Genomic DNA, 20529 nt, shown 5'->3' with positions numbered 1-20529 from the left:
TTTCAACCAGAACCACAAATAAAACACATTCAAAGCAGTGCCATGAGGGTAGCCCCTCTGATACAGCCAGATAAATAAAGGAAAAGCTGATGACAGTAAGAACAACAGAAAATAAGACAGTGATGTGAAGGAAAAAGGCACTCTTACCCAGTTCAGTTATCATTAGAATGTGGGTTCCACTGTTTTTTTCCTGACTGATTGAAACCAAAGGCAGAAGTTTGCCAGGCTTAGCTAATAAGTAAAGTATTTAGGGGGAAAAGAAAGTACAGAAAGAGAATAAAGTAAGGGAAAAAGACAGGTAAGGCTCTAAAAAATAAAACTGAAAAAGAAAATAAAAGGACAAAGGACCACAAATCAAGTTTGTATTTGCCATGAAAAAAACAGAACAGCTTCTGCACTTCACATCACACCACTTGACAACATAAATACCCACAGCTAGAGTGGAAATCAGAGCCTGGTTACCTACCATCATCGTATTCTCAGGAGTAAAATGTCTCATGCTATTATACAGAGTTTGGTTACACATGATTAAACAGTTCTGGACCATGAAGAAATAAACAAATGGCCTCTTACTATTGATTAAATGCACAGGAAATGTCTGTTCATACTTATTGTGTTTTTTTTCTTTTCTAACCTTAGCCCAAATACCTCTGCTTATTTGTTCCACTACGTAAAAAGCATCTCTGATAGAGTGTTTATTTAGGAAAATGGAGAAAACCCAAAGGAATGAGAGAACTATATTTCATTAATTCAAACAAAAGGTGAAACAACTGTTACTAATCTTTTGTTAGAGAGGGTAATTCAAAATAGTTATCAGAAGAGAAAACAGTAGCATAAGATACAGTATAGGTAACTTTCCTGAGACTGCATAACAAGAAAAGTGGGAATAGATATCAGAATACACATGAAAGGGTAAACACTAGCTTTCCTTACCTAGCTCTGTTATAATAGGGATGTTGGCTCCTGTTGTAATGGAGGGTTGACGTAAAAGGCCATGGACTGGACTGTTGTCTGGAGATGACCTATCCATCCCAGGGGGTGTAAAGCCTAAATGAAAAAAAAGAAAAGGAAAATATTTACATAGCACAAATTATATTAAAAAAATCCCCACCAATAGGGAATTTTCTATGTTTTTTTCCCCCAGAAAAGTGTAGCAAAAAAAAATTTATTTTAAACCGAACTTTACTTAATTTTCAACAATTATTTCTTCAAAGCATAATACTTCACAATTATGCAGGTCATTTCTACTGTAAGATATTTGGTAGCTAATGAAGAAACTGAAATTTATTTTATTATCCTAGGTAGCCTTTTGTATCAAAACATGCAAAGTGGAAAGAGTAATGATTACTTAAATATGAGCAAAAAATAAAGACTTCACTATTAGAGTGGTTTAATTTTGTCCTATTTGTATTTTAAATAATCCTGAAACAAGCACCTTTTCTTAAACCTTGATTAACATTTTAAAGAAAGAGTACTGTTTATAAACAGTAGTATGACCACAAGGAACAGGTTGCTTTTATTGGCAGGTTTTAGGTTTAATCAACATGCAGGATTTAAAATTTTCTAACTGTTTTCCAGGAGCAATAGAACCCATACATAGTTGTTTTTTTTTTTCTTTTCAGGTGTACCATAACACTCATTTTTATAAGGATTACAATTATAGGAATACTGGGATGGAAGGGCCCATTTTAACAAAATAAAAACAAAAAAAAAAGGATTAGATAGAAAGAAAAAGACAGGTTTTCAAAATGTATGTAAGAGGAATGCTTGCAAAGAAACTAGAAAGAGTTTTATACCTTTGGGGATGTAAAGAAAACAGAGGTGGCAGAGGAAATATATTGGCAGGCACTCAAAGGGAAAAAAGAGATCTGGAGAGCAGCAAGGTTCATCTCTAAAAAAGACTGTTTTCATCCTGATTTTCTACACAGTTTGAAATGGTGTTTTTGACACTTTTTTTTTTTTTTTTAAGTAAAAAATATGCAGGCAAAGCCCTTTGGAGTTTGATTGTAAGTACTGAAAAATAGACAGTTACACAAAAGCCCATGCAACAGTTGGACTGGAAATTCACAGTTGAGACTAATGCATTCCATCTCCCTTGTCCATTAAAGCTGCAGAAAGCATGTTTATTTAATGTCATTATTGCAGAAGTGATGGTAAAGATAGAGTTTGACTTTAGAGTTTCACACGGATCAATATCAAGGCAGTATTTTTAAGCAAATATTTGTCTGCTTGGAATAGGATTGAGCCAAGCTCACTGTAAAACACACATTTCTGAGAAAGTATTCTTTTTTGCCACATTATTACTGAGTTATTTGATTTCACACCCGACATCATCCAGGGACAGACTTTTGATCCTCTGTCATTACTGGTCTGAAATAGTTTTGCATTCTCCATATACCAATTCAAATTAATCACAGCCAAATTAACTTCTGATATAACTTCATTATCTTCTTGCAGTATGGAAACTGTTTCATTGTGTTAAATTAATTGATGCATTCATTTGCTACTGAATTCAGAAGAAGATGATATGGTATTATCTATCTATTTTACCTTTCTTCAGTTTAAGGACTAATTTACAAACCAGGAAATCTCTAAACTAAACTGTAGTTGTTGACATGTGGTACTAGTTTCATAATGTCTGAGAGGTTTATGGTTCATTTCCTGTTGAATTACCATCACTTTTAAACTGCCCCTCATCAAGAAAACTATAAAATATATAAGTAATAAAATTAGAAAGAACCACTGAGAAGAGAGACCCTCCAGAAGGCAGCATTATGAATTTCCTTCTGACTGTCATGTGAAAGCTAGATACAACATGAGGACTGTAAGAACAGGATAAGTAAAAACGGAGTGAAAAGTCTGTGAAGAAATTTCTTAAGAGAAAAGAAGTCGATGTGGTATCTTCAACAGCTTGCAAGACAAAGACACCACCATAAGTAAACCTAAGACAGCAAAGCAATTCTATTTAATATTACCAGTGCATATAAAATCTTTAGAAAGCAGATTTTTTAGAGACAACTGGAAATGTTGGCAATTTGATGTCCATCATTTAATACTACCCCTTGTGCTGAAAATAATTGAATTAGACTGGCATGGTGATAGTGAGATGCATTCCCAAATGGTCTAGGTTTGCAGATGTTTCCTTGTGCTGGGCACTGTGACTGACAGCTGTATTGGCTCTTTGAATGCTTACTTCTGCATGGCAGAGCCTAGGATTTCTCAGACACAGAGAGTCTAATGGAGTTCCTTCAGGCACCACATGTCATGTCTTGGGCAGTTAAAGTGGCAGGCCCAGTTGGGTCCTCTGCAAAATTACAAGTCAAAACAGCAACAGTAAAACTTTTTATGTTCACTTATCCAAGAGCAAACTAATCTTTTTCCCATGTGCCCTAGGGGTTGTACTGCTGGGAGCACCCTTAGAGGCCCTGCTTCCCTCTTTTTCCTGAAGGCTTTTCTCTTCCTATTGCAGGATGCAGTCCCTAAAATATCTTTTAGTGAATCAGGCTCTTCAGATGTTAAGAACACATCAGTATTTTCCTACTAGGTGAAAGCAAATTGAAGAAAGTTGGCATAACTGCATCTATATGTGTAAATCTTTCTTGCCTTCCTGCTACTGAAATGTGCACACAGAGAGATGCACACACATGCATACTCTCCATCGAAGGCTATTTGTAGCCACCTCTCCTAGCCCTTCAAATATATTTCTTTCTAGGATGGTGTTAGAAGATGGAAGTAAATGTGGCATTTCTGTTAGACAGACTGTCAGGAGCTCTGTAATTGCACACTGCACACATAGTGCATTCAGTCTGAAATGCAAGAAGCATGTTAAAGGGATTTTGTTTTCTCCTTGAATGAAAAATAGACTCATGCCTTGATATTTTTTATCCTATGGTCTTGGAAGAAGTGAGAAATATTTGCTATTTTAATTTAATTTTCTTGCCTGAACTTAATTCAGACACCCCTACAAATCCACTTTTAAAAATATAAAAATCTTGGAATATTTTCAGATAAAGGAAAATAGGAGTACTTGGGGATTTAGTGTGCCCACATTTGGAGTCACAAAGCATCGTACACCTTCAGGCCACATTCCTGCTCCCAAGTCACAACATAAATTCTATACATAGGGACTCTTTTTTTCCTCCAGGAGAGAGAGAGAAGGAAAAAAAGTGCAGGAAAACTAACCTGCTTTATCAGAACTTTGGTTTAAAGGCATGAAAAACTACAAGTGACAGCTGTGCAGATTCAGTGAATGTGACATTTCTGAATTTCTTCAACTTGACAAGTAAACACCTTAAATCGGTAATGCTATATGCATAATACATGACCTGTATTTTGACATCCATCATCAAATGCTGACTTGAGAAAACATGGGTTTGTACGTCAAGGAATAGCACCCATAAAGCAGGGAGAAATTCAGGTCACAGGATATTAGGAAAACTCTATTTCATTACAGAAGCTGAAACAAGCTAAGGCATCAGATTTAAGATCCATTTTCAGCTGTGAAAAGATTCAATTCCTCTGCACAGAGCATTCATTTAGAAATGACATGCTTTCCTCACAGCCTCTTTTCATTTTCCTTTTCATATTCCATTTTCTCCTTCAGTCCCCAAACCTTGTTCCATTAGCACTCATAAAAATCGTAAAACAGGGCTGATAGTTGTGATCTTATAACCACAGTGTCTCCTTGTTCAACAAACAACTGAGGGAGCTGTGGCTTCAATTGCTTAACAGGATCAACCTCAACAGTAAAATTCAAATGGCCTCTGCAAGCTTAACCACAGTTCTTGCATATGGAAATACAGTGACAGTGAGGGCCTTCTGATGAAGGGAATTCTCTTTGCCAACAAGTAGGAGGTAAGGTGCAGCAAAATCCTATCAGCTCCTGCAGCCACTACATCCAATACTAAATTGCTATAGTGGGCAAGTGATTGTCTTTGCATCACTTGGGGTTTTTTTGTGGCTTGTTGGTTTTTTTTGCCTCATCGCTTATTAAACTCTTAAAAAAATCCTTAGCCTGTGAGTTTTTTCTCACTTTTTCCCTCGCTTCTCTACCCCATCCCACTGCGGGGAAATTAGGAAGTGACTGCGTAGGAGCATACTTGCCAGCCAGGATCAATCCACAACCATTGGCTATAGTGATAACCACCACAACACAGAATCATAGAATTGTTTAGGTTGGAAAAGACCTTTAAGATCATCAAACCCAACTGTTAATGTAGCACTACCAAGTCCACCACTAAACCATAGAATCATAGAATCATAAAACAGTTAGGGTTGGAAAGGACCTTAAGATCATCTAGTTCCAACCCCCCTGCCATGGCCAGGGACACCTCACACTAAACTATATCACCCAAGGCCTCGTCCAACCTGGTCTTGAACACTGCCAGGGATGGAGCATTCACAACCTCCCTGGGCAACCCATTCCAGTGCCTCACCACCCTAACAGGAATGTCCCTAAATGCCACATCTACACATCTTTTAAACACCTCCAGGGATGGTGACTCAAGCACTGCCCTGGGCAGCCTGTTCCAACACTTGGCAAACCCTTCAGTGAAGAGATTATCGCTGATAATCTAGACCTGGTGCTACTTGGGGTTATTTTCTCTTATTTCTACCATTTGTTACTTGGGAGAAGAGAGGGGTACCTCACTACAACCACCTTTCAGGTAGCTGTAGAGTGATAAGGCCTCCCTTATCAAATGACAGAACGGCTCAGACTTAACAGGAGGTAACAAGTACCTGTCCCTCTCTGAAACAAGATGCTGCCTAACAGTGGATTAAATATATCATGCCTCTGAGAGGAATACAAGCTTTAGGCTTCTGATATGCTCAAAATCAGCGAGGACTGGCAACTGGGAGTTACTGCTTCCCTCCCAGCAGCAGCCTCCCTCTTTGAGAGGCAGGGACTTCAGTGCCCTAACTCTGCTACCTGCTCTGAAGGAATTTGAGCCTTCTGCAGTTCTCTGCAGAAAGCAGCAGGTTCAGTGTCTTGATTCTGTGCAAGGAAGTATTTCCTGGCTCCCTCTGGGATACTACTGCCCACACAAGTAGGTGAAACAACCAAACAACTGCATTAGCGGAAAGATTCTACCTCTTTAAGATGTCTCATCTTTGTGGAAGGAGAAAATTGTGGAAACTTCCTCCCCACAAGAAGGCAAGTTCTTTTGGAAGAGTTACTGGGGATCCAGATGCTGCCCATCTCACAGCTCAGCAGGCCCAGCTGGCTGTGAGCCCTCCTTGTCTCTTACAAAATACCACCTACAAAGCAATGAGCAGTACTGGGCTTTTGTGAGAGATGTGCCTCCTGTGCCAGGTTGATCTGTGTTCCTCTCAGGAACTCAGGAGGACACTAACTATGGTTCAGCATTAACGTGCGTGTATTCTGAGAGACCCATTGGCCCTGAGATGAAGTTCAAAATCAAGGAATGCTGGCATGGCTTAACATGCCTTCTGTCCACTGAAAGCACTGGCTGTAGTTACAGTTTGCCCTGCTCACCTGTTGGTTGGAGTGACTGGCCTGATGGCCAAGTGATTTGCTGGTTGTGCTTGTTCACATGACTGAGTGACATCTCATGAGACACAGGAAGGTTTGCTCTACATAGCAATATGGGGCAATAAAGGTTTCCTGGGGTTTTAACGCAGAAACAAATTTGGCTCTTTGATATGTACTGTTTCTGTTCCACTAACTTCACTAAGAGAAGGGGCATATTCTCAAACCAGATCTTTATGTTACATTTACAAAGTGTCTTCTGATCTAAAAGATCATAATGGATCCTTTTGATCCTCTTCACCTTCCCCTCTGCCCCTTTCCTTTTCACCTCCCTTCCCTTTCAAAACTGCATGTTTTACTAAACCAAAACTATGCAGGCAGAACGCGTTTTCCCAAACTGAAAATCCACTTGGCAGACCTAAAGGTTGTGGCCTTGTCATTAAAGTGCCATGTAAATTGATAGTGCCCTTTAAATAGTACTGTTCTATAGAAAGGTGCCATGGGATTCTCAGGGTAATGTACGCACTGAAGTCCTCAAAAATATAACTTTAAAAGCATACACACTACTAACTAGCTCTGGCTCATCTTAGAAGCATGAAACAACAATCATATTTTGAGCGTATATGAACAATACACAGGTGGTAAACTGCCTAACATTCCCCCAAGTTATCACGCAGGAATATGGAACAAGGATTTTCATTAAGCAGAGCCAACCGAAATGAAATAATTCTCTTTCTTACAAAAGGACCTCACAGCTATATCCCTTTGCTACTGTTTGCTGACAATGTCCATTAATATTACAGTGAATTCAATTGAATGATAGACTATACTGTTATTCTCCAAAGTACAGCCACTTGGGTATACCTGGAAAGTTCAGCAGCAGTCATGCAGCTAAAGAGCTGCTGACATTCATGGGAATCTGTTACAACCATTCAATTTAGAAACAATTCTAGCTTCAATGTCCCATGTGGTCTGAAACAGAGAGTTGTAGCTTGGCTTCAGGACCTGGAAAACCTAAATTCTGGTTTCAGTTCTGACTTTTGCTGTAATTTGTGACTGAAGATCTAAAATTCTCTTAGAGATTATCTCTAAATCTCTGGAAAAGGAGAGGAATATGGACAGCAGATGTGACTGGGTAAGCACCTACCTCTCTCAAGAGGCCACAGCATCTTCAAAGATGCTTGGCGCTCAAACACAGGCCAAGATAAATCTGCAGAGAGTGGAGGATGAAGAAGGATAGCTTTCTCAATCATTAAAAAACCTTCAGTGCTTTGGGACTGGAATGAACCCTTGAGCAACCCCTGGAGCACTTATTGTTGACAGACACTGTTACAGAGAACAAGCTGCCATCTTCCTCCCAAGAAAGCTGCCTGTGATTTTGGGGGATTTGGTGTTTTGTTTTTTTGTTTTTGTTTTTTTTTGGGTGGGTTTTTTGTTTGGTTTTTTTTTGTTTGTTTGTTTGGTTGGTTGGTTTGGGTTTGTTTTATTTTTTGTGTTGTGCTTTGTTTTTTTTTTGTTCCCACCAAATCTCATGGGGTAATTACCCAAATGACAGCTCTGCCAAAGTTCACCACAAGATTACACAATCCAAACCTACCAAAACAAAGGGCTTTCTTTACTAAGGCTTTGCAGAGCATAGCTTTGGTGTCTTCTTCTTACTGTTTTACTCACCTAAAGTGAGACAATATGCAGTTACTAGCCACAGCACTTCTCTCATGTCTGCTGGAATAGAAAATTTATTTCTCTATACAGTAAATATTCCTAGCCAGTATTAGTCTGACAAGAACTTCCAGCTCTCAGTGGAATCAAGCACAGTTATGCTGAATTTATTTTTATATTTCATAAAGGGAAAACAGAATTAAATTTTATTTTTTTGAGTCTTCATCCGTTTTTTTTTTAGTGCTATGGCAATATTGTAAAGCTCTAAGCAACTTTTTGCCTAGGTTGTTGATTTCTTTGGCCTCATATATCCTATTTGTTTGTTTCTTTCTTTTCAGCCAATAAAGCCAAGGTTGAACTAGAACTCCTGTTATGCAATGCAGCCATCTTGTTCTATACACATCTGCCTTGGGAATGTAAAATGTATTCTAGGAGTACATCAGTGACTTCTGATTCAGTACATAAGCAAACAATTCTGAAAGTGTAAAACTACTTCAGAAAATAATTTCTTATTTTTTAAAGCACCATATGGCACAGAGGAATGTAAATCACAGAAACCTATGCAGACAGGCATAATGGTTACAGCCAAGCAAACCAGGATAATTGCCTGAAGCTTCTAGGCTATCAAGAAGGGAAATTAAATATTAAACTGAGATTCTCTGCAGGTTCTCCACTGTGCAACAAGGACAGGCCATCAGGACTTTATTGCTTGGCAGTTAGCACCACCCTGTAGCTCTCTTTAAGCATCTATTTCTGAGCCATCTCCAAACCCAAAGGTATTATTGGGTAATTCTCTAATTGAAAACACCTAGAACAACACACAGTAAAATACAAAGGACTTCTAGAATGCAGAGTACATTGGTTTCCAAACTACTTCACACTTACCCTATTGACTGGGACATGTTCACAATTTTATGCTAAGTTTTACAAACTGGTAAGACAATATTTTAACTCCTTCCAATATACCACTTGCTTTGGATTTGTTAGATTTGTCTTGTTTTGTAACTGTAATGTTATCTTTGGTTTTTCCAAAGCTGTACTTCCTCCTCTTTCTCTACCCCCTCCCCCTCCACTTTTTCTGATGTCATGAACCTCATTTTCTGCTCCTGTTGGGAAAGAACTTAATTCTTGTTCTAGTGGAAATTCATCTCTTGGTGACTATCCATTTTTGCTGGTGGATTGCACCACTGGGTATAGCACCTACTCCTAATACTACTGTCCAAGTGCTAGAGAGTAGTTTGGCTACTTCTAACATTTATTTTTCTGTTTTTCTCTTTATTATTTTGTTCAGAAAGAACCACTAGAATGATAAAAATACTTGGAAAGAGAGAGAAGAAATAGTAACGTGTTTATTCAGCAATTATTACAGAACACTTAAATTCATAACAACATCAGAAATCATAATCCTTGTGGATTTGAGCCACTTTCATTACAAACTTCATTTTTTAACTGTCCCTACTCTTAATTTACCACTTAATAGCTTTCTACACTAGGTACTTCCAGGGCACAAAGTTGATAGCATCTAAGTGTAGCACAGGTTTGCAGCTAAGAGAATTTAGTATAAAATGATAACAAATTCTTTTCAGTTTAATCATTAGTCAACCTTGCATATTTAGACCTCAAGCTAAAATAAATAAATATGCTGAATAAAGCTTCTCAATAAATTAAGCTATATTACCTAGTTCAGAGAGACAGGTATTCAATAACGACAAATAAAATGGAAAGCTCACCGTTAAAAATGATATATTGGCATGTTAGGCAAGACTCTACATTATGTCATTATATCCCACATTACAGTAAATAAAGTAAATTCTTCCTTAGTGAAAAAGGAAAAGGAAAGCCAGGTGCCACAGTAAGCAATCAATAAAATATTTTGATAAATAAAAATAACAATGCTGTCCAACACATGATTGGCAACTACTGGAACATAAATTAAACAAATTTCCCATTGCTGCTTATGGAAAAATTATGCAGATTAGAATTTGATTAGGTTTATATCATGAGACTCAATTTGGACTTTTAATCTATTAAGCTCAAATAAATGAGGCATCTGAATAGCTCCCCTGAGCTGCAACAGTAATAACCACAGCAGTCATTATTTGCAACGTGTATTCCAGCAATTTCTTTAGCAGATGATTCCACATCTTTAAGTACAATTACTTTATAACTTCTACAAAAATTTCAGGTGTGTGCAGTGAGGAAATTGATACATTCAAAGTGCTTAAACAGACATTTTGTGATAATCAGCATCTGTCACTCTGTTCTAGCAATATTGTTTTTCCATCAACTTGGACTTACTTACGGTCGACTTCATGGTCTGTGTGGGCTAAACAATGCCATAAGACTTGTAAATTACTCAAGCTGGAACTGAGCTGGAAACCTATGGTAAAATGTCATTAAGTTCTCTATAGGCTGGGTCAAAACTAAAATCCCACATTCAAGGCTGTCTTGGGGATCAAAGATTTAACTGTGAAGGTTAAGGCTTCATTTTATCAAAGAAATATGAACTGGTTTCCCAGAGCTGAGCTCTGAGGCAGGCTGGATTCAGATCAAGACCACCTCTAATTTATCTGGCAGGTATGCTCCATAGGCTCCTGCACATTTCTTGCAATCTATTTGCAAGTATCAAAAAGCTCCTCTTCCATCTTACTCCATATTGTAGAATAGCAACTCTTGGCAAAGCCTGACGACTAGAGGGCATATTCTGTTCATGTCCAATCCTGCCAGATTTTAACCAAATCTTGCCACAACTTTTTAATGGACAAGTTGTCATAAAAGTACAAGTGACAGAATGTAGGTTATTCCCAAAGATTAAATTTGTCATTTAAAAGCTTCAGGTTTGATTAAATTCTCAGAGGAAAGGAACGCAGATTTTGTGTTCATATGTGAATATATTTTTTAAAGAGAGTTTTAATAAAGAATTTCCTTCTGGCATTAATGATTTCAACACCTCAAAGGTTCTCTGCAAGCCAACATTTTTTACCAGAACTCCAAACTGAAAACCATAAATAGGGGTGAAAAAAATCAGTCATGCTCTGTCTCTCAAATACTGCCTTCTGTAATATACACAACTTCAGAGTAGCGTGTTTTTAAAAACATCTTAGTAGGTATCATGTGTGAAAATGAGTATCGAGTTGTTTTGAGCTATGCCAGTCTGCATAGCACTATCCCAATCAACTTTTCCACAGAAAGCACAATAAATCACTTGCAACCAGGTGTAATTACCACTGTGAGGAATGATAATTGCCTAAGGAGCATCTGTATACTTCTTCAAACAAAATCCTCCTGATCCAGTAAGATACCTTACTACATCCCTGCTGCAGTTTAATCTGAACCTTGCAAATAACATATGGTGCTCAATTTGTAACAGGAATAAGGAAATGCCATTCTAGGGTTTGCAGTATATTTTCAAAACATATACATCATCCCATCAGTATAATTATTTGCATTTCAGAATTACTGTTATTGCTGGCCAGTATGAAAACCGTCCCTGTTATGCAGGATGAAGTAGTAGGAAGGCAAGTACCTCCAGAAAGTACTTCCATTAAAAGAGATGTCCACCCTCTGAATAAGCTTGTGTAGACACAATTGTATGAAGAACAGTAGTGACACTACTGGGAGCACCCAGTTTGTAAATTTTGGAAACTTCTTTTGCAATCAGTACAAAATCCAGAATCAAGAAGACAGAAAGCAACGTGATAGCTATTCCAGGGAGAAGCATATCCAAAGCATAGTCAGAAGTGTAAATAAATAGTTTGTTCGAAAGTATCAAGAAAAAAAGTATACACAAAACCAGTGAGATACTGCCTGTTCTTAAAAAAAGATGAACTTTCCATTGCTCAGCTTGCACTGTTTTGGCTCACTGTTTTTCCTTCTTAATGAATATCAGTCTTAGAAAGAGAAAAGTAACTCACTGTCATGATAGAATGACTCATTATTTTATTGGACTTGGCTGAAAAGGGTTTTGGTTTTTGCCTGCCTGTCATAGTTCAAATGTCTTTTTATATTTAAAGAAGCACCAGCAGAAATGTCTCTACACCAGCTCCTTATTTATTTTACTTATATGGGATCCAAAACTCATTACACTAGCAGCCAAGCTGGTAAAGACAATGACAACAGTAAAATGTAACGTGGTGTTCCTTAAGTAGTGAAAATTAAGTGGCAACGTAAAATAAATACTGTGGTATCCAGTGCATAATAAAGTCATACTGAAAATGAAAATGTCCAGCAAGCAGGGTTGGTTTGTTTTGGGGTTTTTTTAATTTTTCAGCATTATGTTGACTACTTACTGTCATTCATGCATCTAAATATTTTTAAATGGCATAATCTCTATGTACTAACACATTAACTTTTCTATCCATTATTATTGGAGATTTAAATTGGTTGATAAAAAATAAAATGTTTACATCCTTGTTTGAATTGCATTAATACCAATATTAGTGGAAATAGCTGTCCTTTCAACTAGGGTTTCGGAATACTTCTGAGTGTCCTTAGTTCATTTTGTGTTATTTGATAGGATGCTAAGAATAAATATTCCAGATGTAGTTTTGGGCAGGGCCAATTTGAAACATAAATCTGCAGACAAATTTTAAGACTTATTTATATTTGACCCAGGAAAGCATATTGCCATAAAATAAATTAAAAAAATATAAAAATTCAAAATATATTCAAAATTTTAAGAAGCACCCTCTTTGCCTAATCCAGCATACAGCTGTCACACTCCAAATGGAAGATATAGCCAGACAAACGAGCTTACATTGCCACTCAAAAAATGAACTGAAGATTTAACTGATGAGTTAATAAAAATTAAATTCTTAGATTTGAGAAACCTGGGAGACAAACAGTAATGTTGCACTTTTCAAGCAAGTAAGTGGAGTCACTTCCCTCTCTTGCAGGGAGAGTATTTTGAAATGTGCATTACAATCTATGTTGCATAAGCACTCCCCAGCCTTTTTCTCCTGACAGACTTCCCATTGCTTATCAAAGAGTAGCTCCTGGTTTGACTCACTTGAGGATAGTTCTATGGAGAAACAAGTCAAGAGAATTACCTATGAGGAAAAGCTCAAGAAGGCACTGCTGTCCCCTGTCTCCCTTCACTGATCAGCAAGGGAGAGCAGAGAGATTGTCAATCCCCAGTCCATTCTCTCATGAAGACCTGAAGAAAACACTAGGTCCTTTCCACATTGCTAGCTATCAACTTGGTCTCTATGGTTTGACAAGAAAAAAGATGAGAACGTTTCTTCCCTTTCATGAATTTTAGATATCATAATAGGCTCATCGACACCTAATAATGAAATTTATAAACAAAAAGCCTACAATTTTCTTTACTTTTTAGTAAAATTACTGTAGGAGCTAAACACTAAAGAGGAGTTGAGAATGGAAACATTACATGCCACATGTCTAAGAAAATGTTGTAAATAAGTCTTCAAATCTGTGTTTAAAAACTCTATGAAAAACTCCTACTTCAAGAATCTTTTCCAAGATTTTGTGGTAAAATTTGTTTTTTATGACCCTTAGAGAAGATTTGGTAGCAAGGGGCAGACAATGAAATCAACTAGGATATAACTGGAAAAGGGGAACTATAAACCTCATTTTTAAAAGAGGAAAACCCAGGGAACTACAGACCAGTCAGTATCACCTCAAGGCCCAGCAAGATCATGGAGAAGATCCACCTGGAAATTATGCTAAGGCACATGGAAAATAAGGAGGTGATTGGTGGTAGCCAACATGGCTTCCCTAAGGGAAAATTATGCTTGACAAATTTTGTGGCCTTCTACAATGGGGTTGCAGCTTTGTGGATAACAGAAGAGCAACTGGCATCATCGACCTAGACTTCTGCAAAGTTATTGACACTATCCTACACAACATACTTGTCACTAAACTAGAGAGGCATGGATTTGATGGATGGACCACTCAGTGGATAAGGAACTGCCTGGATGGTTGCACTTAAACAGCTGTGGTCCACAGCTTGATGTCGAAGTAGTGTCCAGTGATGAGTGGTGTTCCTCAGGGATAAGTACTGAAACTGGCACTTTTTATAATCTTTGTTGGCAGCATGGACAGTGGATTGAGTGCACCCTCAGCAAGTTTGCCAACAACACAAAGCTGTGTGGTGTAGTCAACATGCTGGAGGGTAAGGATGCCATCCAGAGGGACCTTGACAGACTTGAGAGGTGGGCCTGTGGAAACCTCATGAAGGTCAACAAGGCCAAGTGCAAGGTCCTGCACCTGGATCAGGACAATCCCAAGCACAAATACAGGCTGGGAGGAGAGTAGATTGAGAGCAGCCTTGAGGACAAGGACTTAGGGCTTTTGGTTGATGAGAATCTCAACATGAGCTGGCAGTGTCCACTTGCAGCCCATAAAGCCAACTGAATCCTTGGCTGCATCAAAAAAAGTGTGACCAGCAGGTCAGGAGAGATGGTCCTCTGCAAAAACACATTATAAGGATCACAGCAGTACTGACTCTCAGTTTGCATGTACAGCTCAGTAGATACTGAAGTTTGGAAGGTTCTTGATAACCAGAAGTTACCAAGTTTTTAGAGACTGCCTAGTATGGAAAGCCTGGACTGCCTCAAATTTAAGCATGTCAGACTTTAAAATCAACAGGTCTGTCTTGATAAAAGAGTGCCAAGTATTTTGCTAGTTTTTACCTAAAGCTGTTGTAGTTCTGCAACTCACTAGTAGATATTAGATTCTACTCTTTTACAATGGGTATCACAGACTAGGATTTAGTTGGAAAGAATAAAGAACTAAAAAACCTAGTTTTCTCTTGTAACTTTATTAGACTGGTGGAATCTGCTGGATATTGACGTTTTGTATCTCTTCTACACTAACACAGAAACAGTGACATTGATCTCTGAATTCATGTATGTCTTTTAAAAAAACCCAACCACCTTTATGCGTATAAATAACCATTTATTAAACAAACAATACGTACTGAAGCAAAGAAAGATACCAGAATTACGCTCATGAGGCTGCCTGCTATGGTATTTAACTTTCAAACTATCTTGTAATCCTCTAATATATTATCTATATGTTCCATTTTCTTGAAAGTATCTTCATAATCAAGATGCTATCACAAGTATCGTGGGCATTGGAACTATTTTTACTTTTCATTTAAAGAGCAATTATAGAAAGACAATGGATACACAAGATAATAAAGTAAGTGATTAGCAGCATGCAAATGACATAGGCTTAATGATAATACCCTATTCTATTCTCCAAAGGGCCTGTTGAGAGAAACCCTTCCTACATGTGGTTGTGCAGCTAATGTGCCTCAGCCTACAATTACAACATTGCTGACACCATTAACCACTGAAACAACATCGCTTCATGAAATCCTTGTTGTCTCATTAAAATGCAAAGGGTCAGGTAATTTACCAGCATTATGTGTCTACTTTTGTTGTGGGTAATTAGCAAGCATTACCCAGCATGGACTCCTACTGGGAAATAGTGAAACTGTGAAATATTAAAAAGATTTTTTTTTATTTGATGGGAATTTGAAAGATTCACGACTATAACCTCAACATACCTTTGTATTCAAGGGACCATGAAATACAGACCTTTTATATATTTAATGTCACAAGATTTTATGATTGGTTATTTTAGAAACTAAACTTCAAATTTAAAAAAAAAATACTTGTATAATTAGATTTGTAGATGTATCTCCTTCTGTAATGAAGAACTTTTAAAAAATATAGAGGCAGAAAACTAAAACACCTTACAGTTTCTTAAAGACTTAAAAACCAAATGGTTTCTTCAGAAATCCTTTTTTTAAAGTTAAACCACAGAGACTGGTGTAGTACATTCCAACACCCATGTTCCCTTCCTTCTTGCTAACTGAAGTCCCATATCATCATTTAAAGCAACCTTGAAAATATTCACTGTTGGCTCACATCTTGTCAGGGAGCAGAATGGTCCTTTATTCTTTAAATGGAAGTTTTGGAACATAAAACACATTCCAATAAAAGTGAACAGAAAATTATGAATTCATTAAACTACTTTGGTATCTTGTGCTATATATAATATTTATATTCCAACTACTGTAAAATATGCTTTAATATCTTTAGGCAACTATAAGGACTTAAATATTTATAAAATGGCTGAAGATAAAGTATAGCTCTCTTGTTCCTACATACAGATGATGTAAGGCATGCAATCAAAGACAATAACACTTTCAACCCATTTGTCATCTTAAAGGAGCCTTTCAACTTCAGATCCCTTGTGTGCAATCTACATAAGAGTTGTTGCCTACACAGGCAACTCCAGAGGAGTTTGCTCCTTAAAAACTACCAAGAGTGCTATACTTCACATAAAACAGGGTTTTCTGAAAATGGAGACAAAACTATAAATTTGCAGGCAAAACAGCTCCAAGTGGGGCTTCAAAATACTGCTGTATTTATCTCTGGGACATCTGGGAACAGGAAGCATTTTGATTTAATATTTCATAACATAGAGGCAATTGCTTCCTTGCCTGGTGTATAATTAATGCTCATAAAAAGAGTGGGGTTTTTTTATTCCTCAGCATCAGAAATGCACAAAATAATACACCATCATAATAGGGGGTTTGCTTTCAAGATGTTGCACAGCAAATAATAATAAAATAGAGGCACCATGAAATTCTATCAGTCTTGGGATGGTTAAATATATTTATAGTTTAAGTGTGAAATCACGTGCTTGATGTACTGTACTGTCTACCTCCTTGGCCTGGTTTTATCTTTCCATGGCTGTAGCAGAAGGTACTATGAAAGAAGAGGAGAAAGAGACAATTGTGAAAGCTTGAAGGTATTTGGACTAGGACCTTACAGCATTTCTCAAATACAGGGAAATTCTGTTAAAGAAATGCATCTCTCTAGCCATGCCCCAACACACTTTTAGTTTATAAGCCACAGAATTGAAAACCTCTTTAATAGTTTCTCTCTCCTCCTAGGAAAGCTTTAAGAGAGACAGGAAACTATTCTCTGTGTGTGTAAATTATGGCAGCTAATGTTATTGACCAGCTGCAAGAAAAATACAAGAAATGGAAATGGTGCTGCATGGGAACTTTTCTGTCAAGGGTTTCTTGTGAAGACTGGAAGGCTAGTAAGGCCCTAATGTAGATGGCTTCTATATCACAGGAAGCTAAGTTAAGTGAACAGCCTCTCTCCCATCAAGCCTCTTTAGTTTAAGCCCAAATCTTACAAAGAAAGACTTGCACATAATCTGACTTTACACAGGTGAATGGTTTTAGTGAAATCAGAGAGATTTATTAACCTGTGTAACACTGAGCACATAAGTTTTGGAACAAGCAAGGCATCCGATTGGAAACTTGCCAGGGCAAAGGCCGTATTTTATTCCTGTATATATCATAGAATCATAGAATCGTTAGGGTTGGAAAGGACCTTATATCAGGACTATGACAAAAAGCTCTTAATCCCATCTAGAGCTACAGTGTGCTACCATAAAATAAATAACAGCTATCAGCTGATCCATCTAGTTCAGCAGAATAAGAAATTATGTGCAAGTTGCAAAAAGCTAATACTGGGTCATTTATCACAATGACCTAATCTTCAAAAATTTGATTTTTTGTGAGCAAATGGTGATGTGTGACACTTGCTGGAAATGTAGGGTACCCTTATCTCATTTTCCAGTTATTAAATTCATTAATCAGGATGGTCAGCCTTTGTTTTAAGAAAATAAGAATGAAATAACTACAACAAACATTTCAGAATTCATTTAGTTAATAGTCAATCAACCAAATATTTTTTAATTAGATTATTAGTTTTGGTCACTTAAAATGGCTGATGCTATCAAAAATACAAGGAGCATTCAAAACCACACAGAATAAACTGTCCTTAATCAGATGTAACCCCTACACTAAACTATCAATAATGACAAACCAATGTCAATGCAAAATAGTTGCCATTTTTGCAAATGGGATTGGTAGAATTTATGTTGTCTAGGAGAAAAAAATTCTAAATATCTATATGATTTAAGAAATTCTGAGCTATCTTTAAGCATAACAAGCATTCTACAGCCTAAATTACACTGTTTTGCTAAGGCACACAGGAATCTCAGTGTTGAAAAGATTAAAGTTAGTGTCATAACTCACTTTAGCACTTAAAAATATCCCAAGTATTTGACTTTTGGCCAGCACCATTCATTTATTTATTTTTAATATTACATCTACATTTAATATTCTACATTTACTTACATGCTTTCCCTATGGAGATTAAGTAACTCCTTAAACTCTGAAATTATTTAGGTGGCTTAAACAGAGTTTGATTTTCTGTATGTGAAAGTGAGGCTCTTTATTTCTACATTTTCAGGTAACATAACAAATTAAACACAGGAAACAGCACTGGAAGTGTCATAGAATATTGAATTCCATAACAGTCTAAAAAGTAACTGCATTTATGATTACCAAACCCTATATTCTGAAATCTTAATTTTAAAACTTCACCTTATGACCATAAAGTAAGAGCAGTAAGATTCAACATTCACCAATAAACCCTTCTTTGGGAATAAAACTATTGTTTTGAACTTAAACATCTCCTACAACACACAGATCTCTGAAAATGACATAAAACCTTTGCTAACCTTAGACAGTATCCTTTCCCTTTGTTTAAGAATTTTCTCTCATTTCCAATCCTGATACTACTATTGCTTTTACTTCTCTTTTGCTAACATTTCAGAAATAAATTGATTGAAAATTATTGATTAGAGGTGAAAAAGAATATATTACCTGCAAAAAAAAAAAAAGTAATGTACATCTCAAATTCATTTCAGAAATATCTTGCAGCAGACTGTAAGATTAAGTCCATCAAAAATTGTAATAAACAAAGAATTAATTAACAGATTGTGAAGTAAAGCGAGTAAAACTGAGTGGCTAACTGTTCTGGCCTTTCCCTTTCAGTTGAAGTTTAAGCCAGCTCAAACAAAAAATAATGGTGAAGTCACAAGTGATTTTTAAAGGAACTGGATCAAATTAAACTAAACTTGTACAAGGTTATTTTAGCTTCTGTAATCTGTTACACTTTAAAGTCAGTGTGTAAAATTCTGAGTATGTTTAACTGGTTTTATAGGTTATTCCCCAGAAGAATCCTGCCACTGTGTAGGAGATGTATCACCAAGGAGTTCATCCCCTCTTTATTTTTTTCACTTTATTTTTTCTTGTTCGAGGATCTATTATAAGTACTGTAAATGAAGGCCCTAAACACATCTCTTGTGTTGAAATAGAGTTCCAAGGGAAAATTCTCGTAAGTTGAAGTCATTCAGAAAACAGCTACAATTGTTACTATGCTGAAATACATCTACCCTGATCTACTGTGATCTGTCTTGTAATGTCCATGGAGAAAATGTTAACTATAAAGCCTCCCATTTCCATATTTTAAACCTTCTTGGAGCTGTAAAATTGCTTTTCTTTATTGTTTTGTAAGCATTTTTTAATGAAAGGTACTGCTTTTATTATATAGGACTCAAAGTAAGACCTAAATCACTATCCAATAAAAGTATTGAGTTAGACATCTGAAGTTACTACCCAGAGGCTACTCTGGTAGAGTATTTATAAATCTCTAAACAGTTAAGTATAATTATCTTTCTGCTTTTGGGGAAGAACGCAAAATACGATTTTTAGTTAGAACTGAAATTTTTTTTTGTGTTGGGCCCTGTTCATCTGGTGGGTAAAACAACGAGCAAAATTCTCACAGTGTAAGACTGAAAGAAAATACAAGATTCATGAAAAATGAAACAGGAACAGTCACTAAATGCTACTTGAAGAAGAAAGGATGGAAACATCAACAGAATGAAGGAAAGGAGAATTACTGGAGCTCTTCAGGTATAACTGCCATAACTGGTCTTTTCTTTGAAATAATTGATGATAAAATAATCTCACCTTGTATTTGAGGGGACAGAATAAGAATCAGGAAGGATCAAAGGATCAAGGGATAATAAACCAAATCTCCATTACCTAAGAGTGACCTTTTTTCTCCACCACAAACATACCTCTTTACAAACTTTTCTATGAAGACAATCATTCAACAGCTATAAGCAGCACTCCAAGATAAAACCAGGAATTCCTTTGTACAAATAGGACCTCTGACTGAGTCAATGGGTTATTTTTTGAAGAGGCAGGCCAAGCTCCAACTTTAAAGCATTTTGTACCTCAGAAGCTAAGATGTCTTAATGCAAGTAATAGTTTGCTGCAGCTTCAGTGGAATGCACTTTGGCCTTTCTGTCCTTGGAATCTAGGTATCATAAAGGCAACAAAATGCATCGATGAGTTCCAAAACCTCATTTTCAGGACATCAGAGTCTGCACACCAACGTCTAGCAAGTCTAAGGAGTTGCCCAGTCAGCTTTGAAATATTCAATGAAGACAGCCATGAGAATCCTTTCAAC

At 36.9% G+C, this 20529-nt stretch overlaps 1 protein-coding gene across 47 annotated transcripts in view; it reads right to left on the bottom strand.

The window, feature by feature from the left end:
- Positions 1-20529, bottom strand: part of KCNMA1 (potassium calcium-activated channel subfamily M alpha 1) — a 491027-nt gene that overhangs the window by 29073 nt on the left and 441425 nt on the right. For 27 of the 47 annotated variants that reach the window (XM_061450615.1, XM_061450624.1, XM_061450719.1 and 24 more), the window contains one exon: positions 934-1047. In XM_061450615.1, coding sequence (XP_061306599.1) covers positions 934-1047 — 114 coding nt within the window. Of the gene's footprint in view, positions 1-147; positions 232-933; positions 1048-20529 lie in introns of all 47 variants that reach the window. The other 20 variants (XM_061450666.1, XM_061450643.1, XM_061450649.1 and 17 more) reach the window with 1 other exon arrangement.

This window comes from Pezoporus flaviventris, unplaced genomic scaffold (assembly GCF_033815535.1).
Source record: "Pezoporus flaviventris isolate CSIRO_AGI_PZ_B2104156 unplaced genomic scaffold, CSIRO_AGI_Pfla_v1 ptg000001l, whole genome shotgun sequence".
Lineage (NCBI taxonomy): Eukaryota > Metazoa > Chordata > Aves > Psittaciformes > Psittacidae > Pezoporus > Pezoporus flaviventris.
The sequence above is the reverse complement of the archived record's forward strand: the minus strand, read 5'-3'. Positions and strand labels throughout refer to the sequence as shown.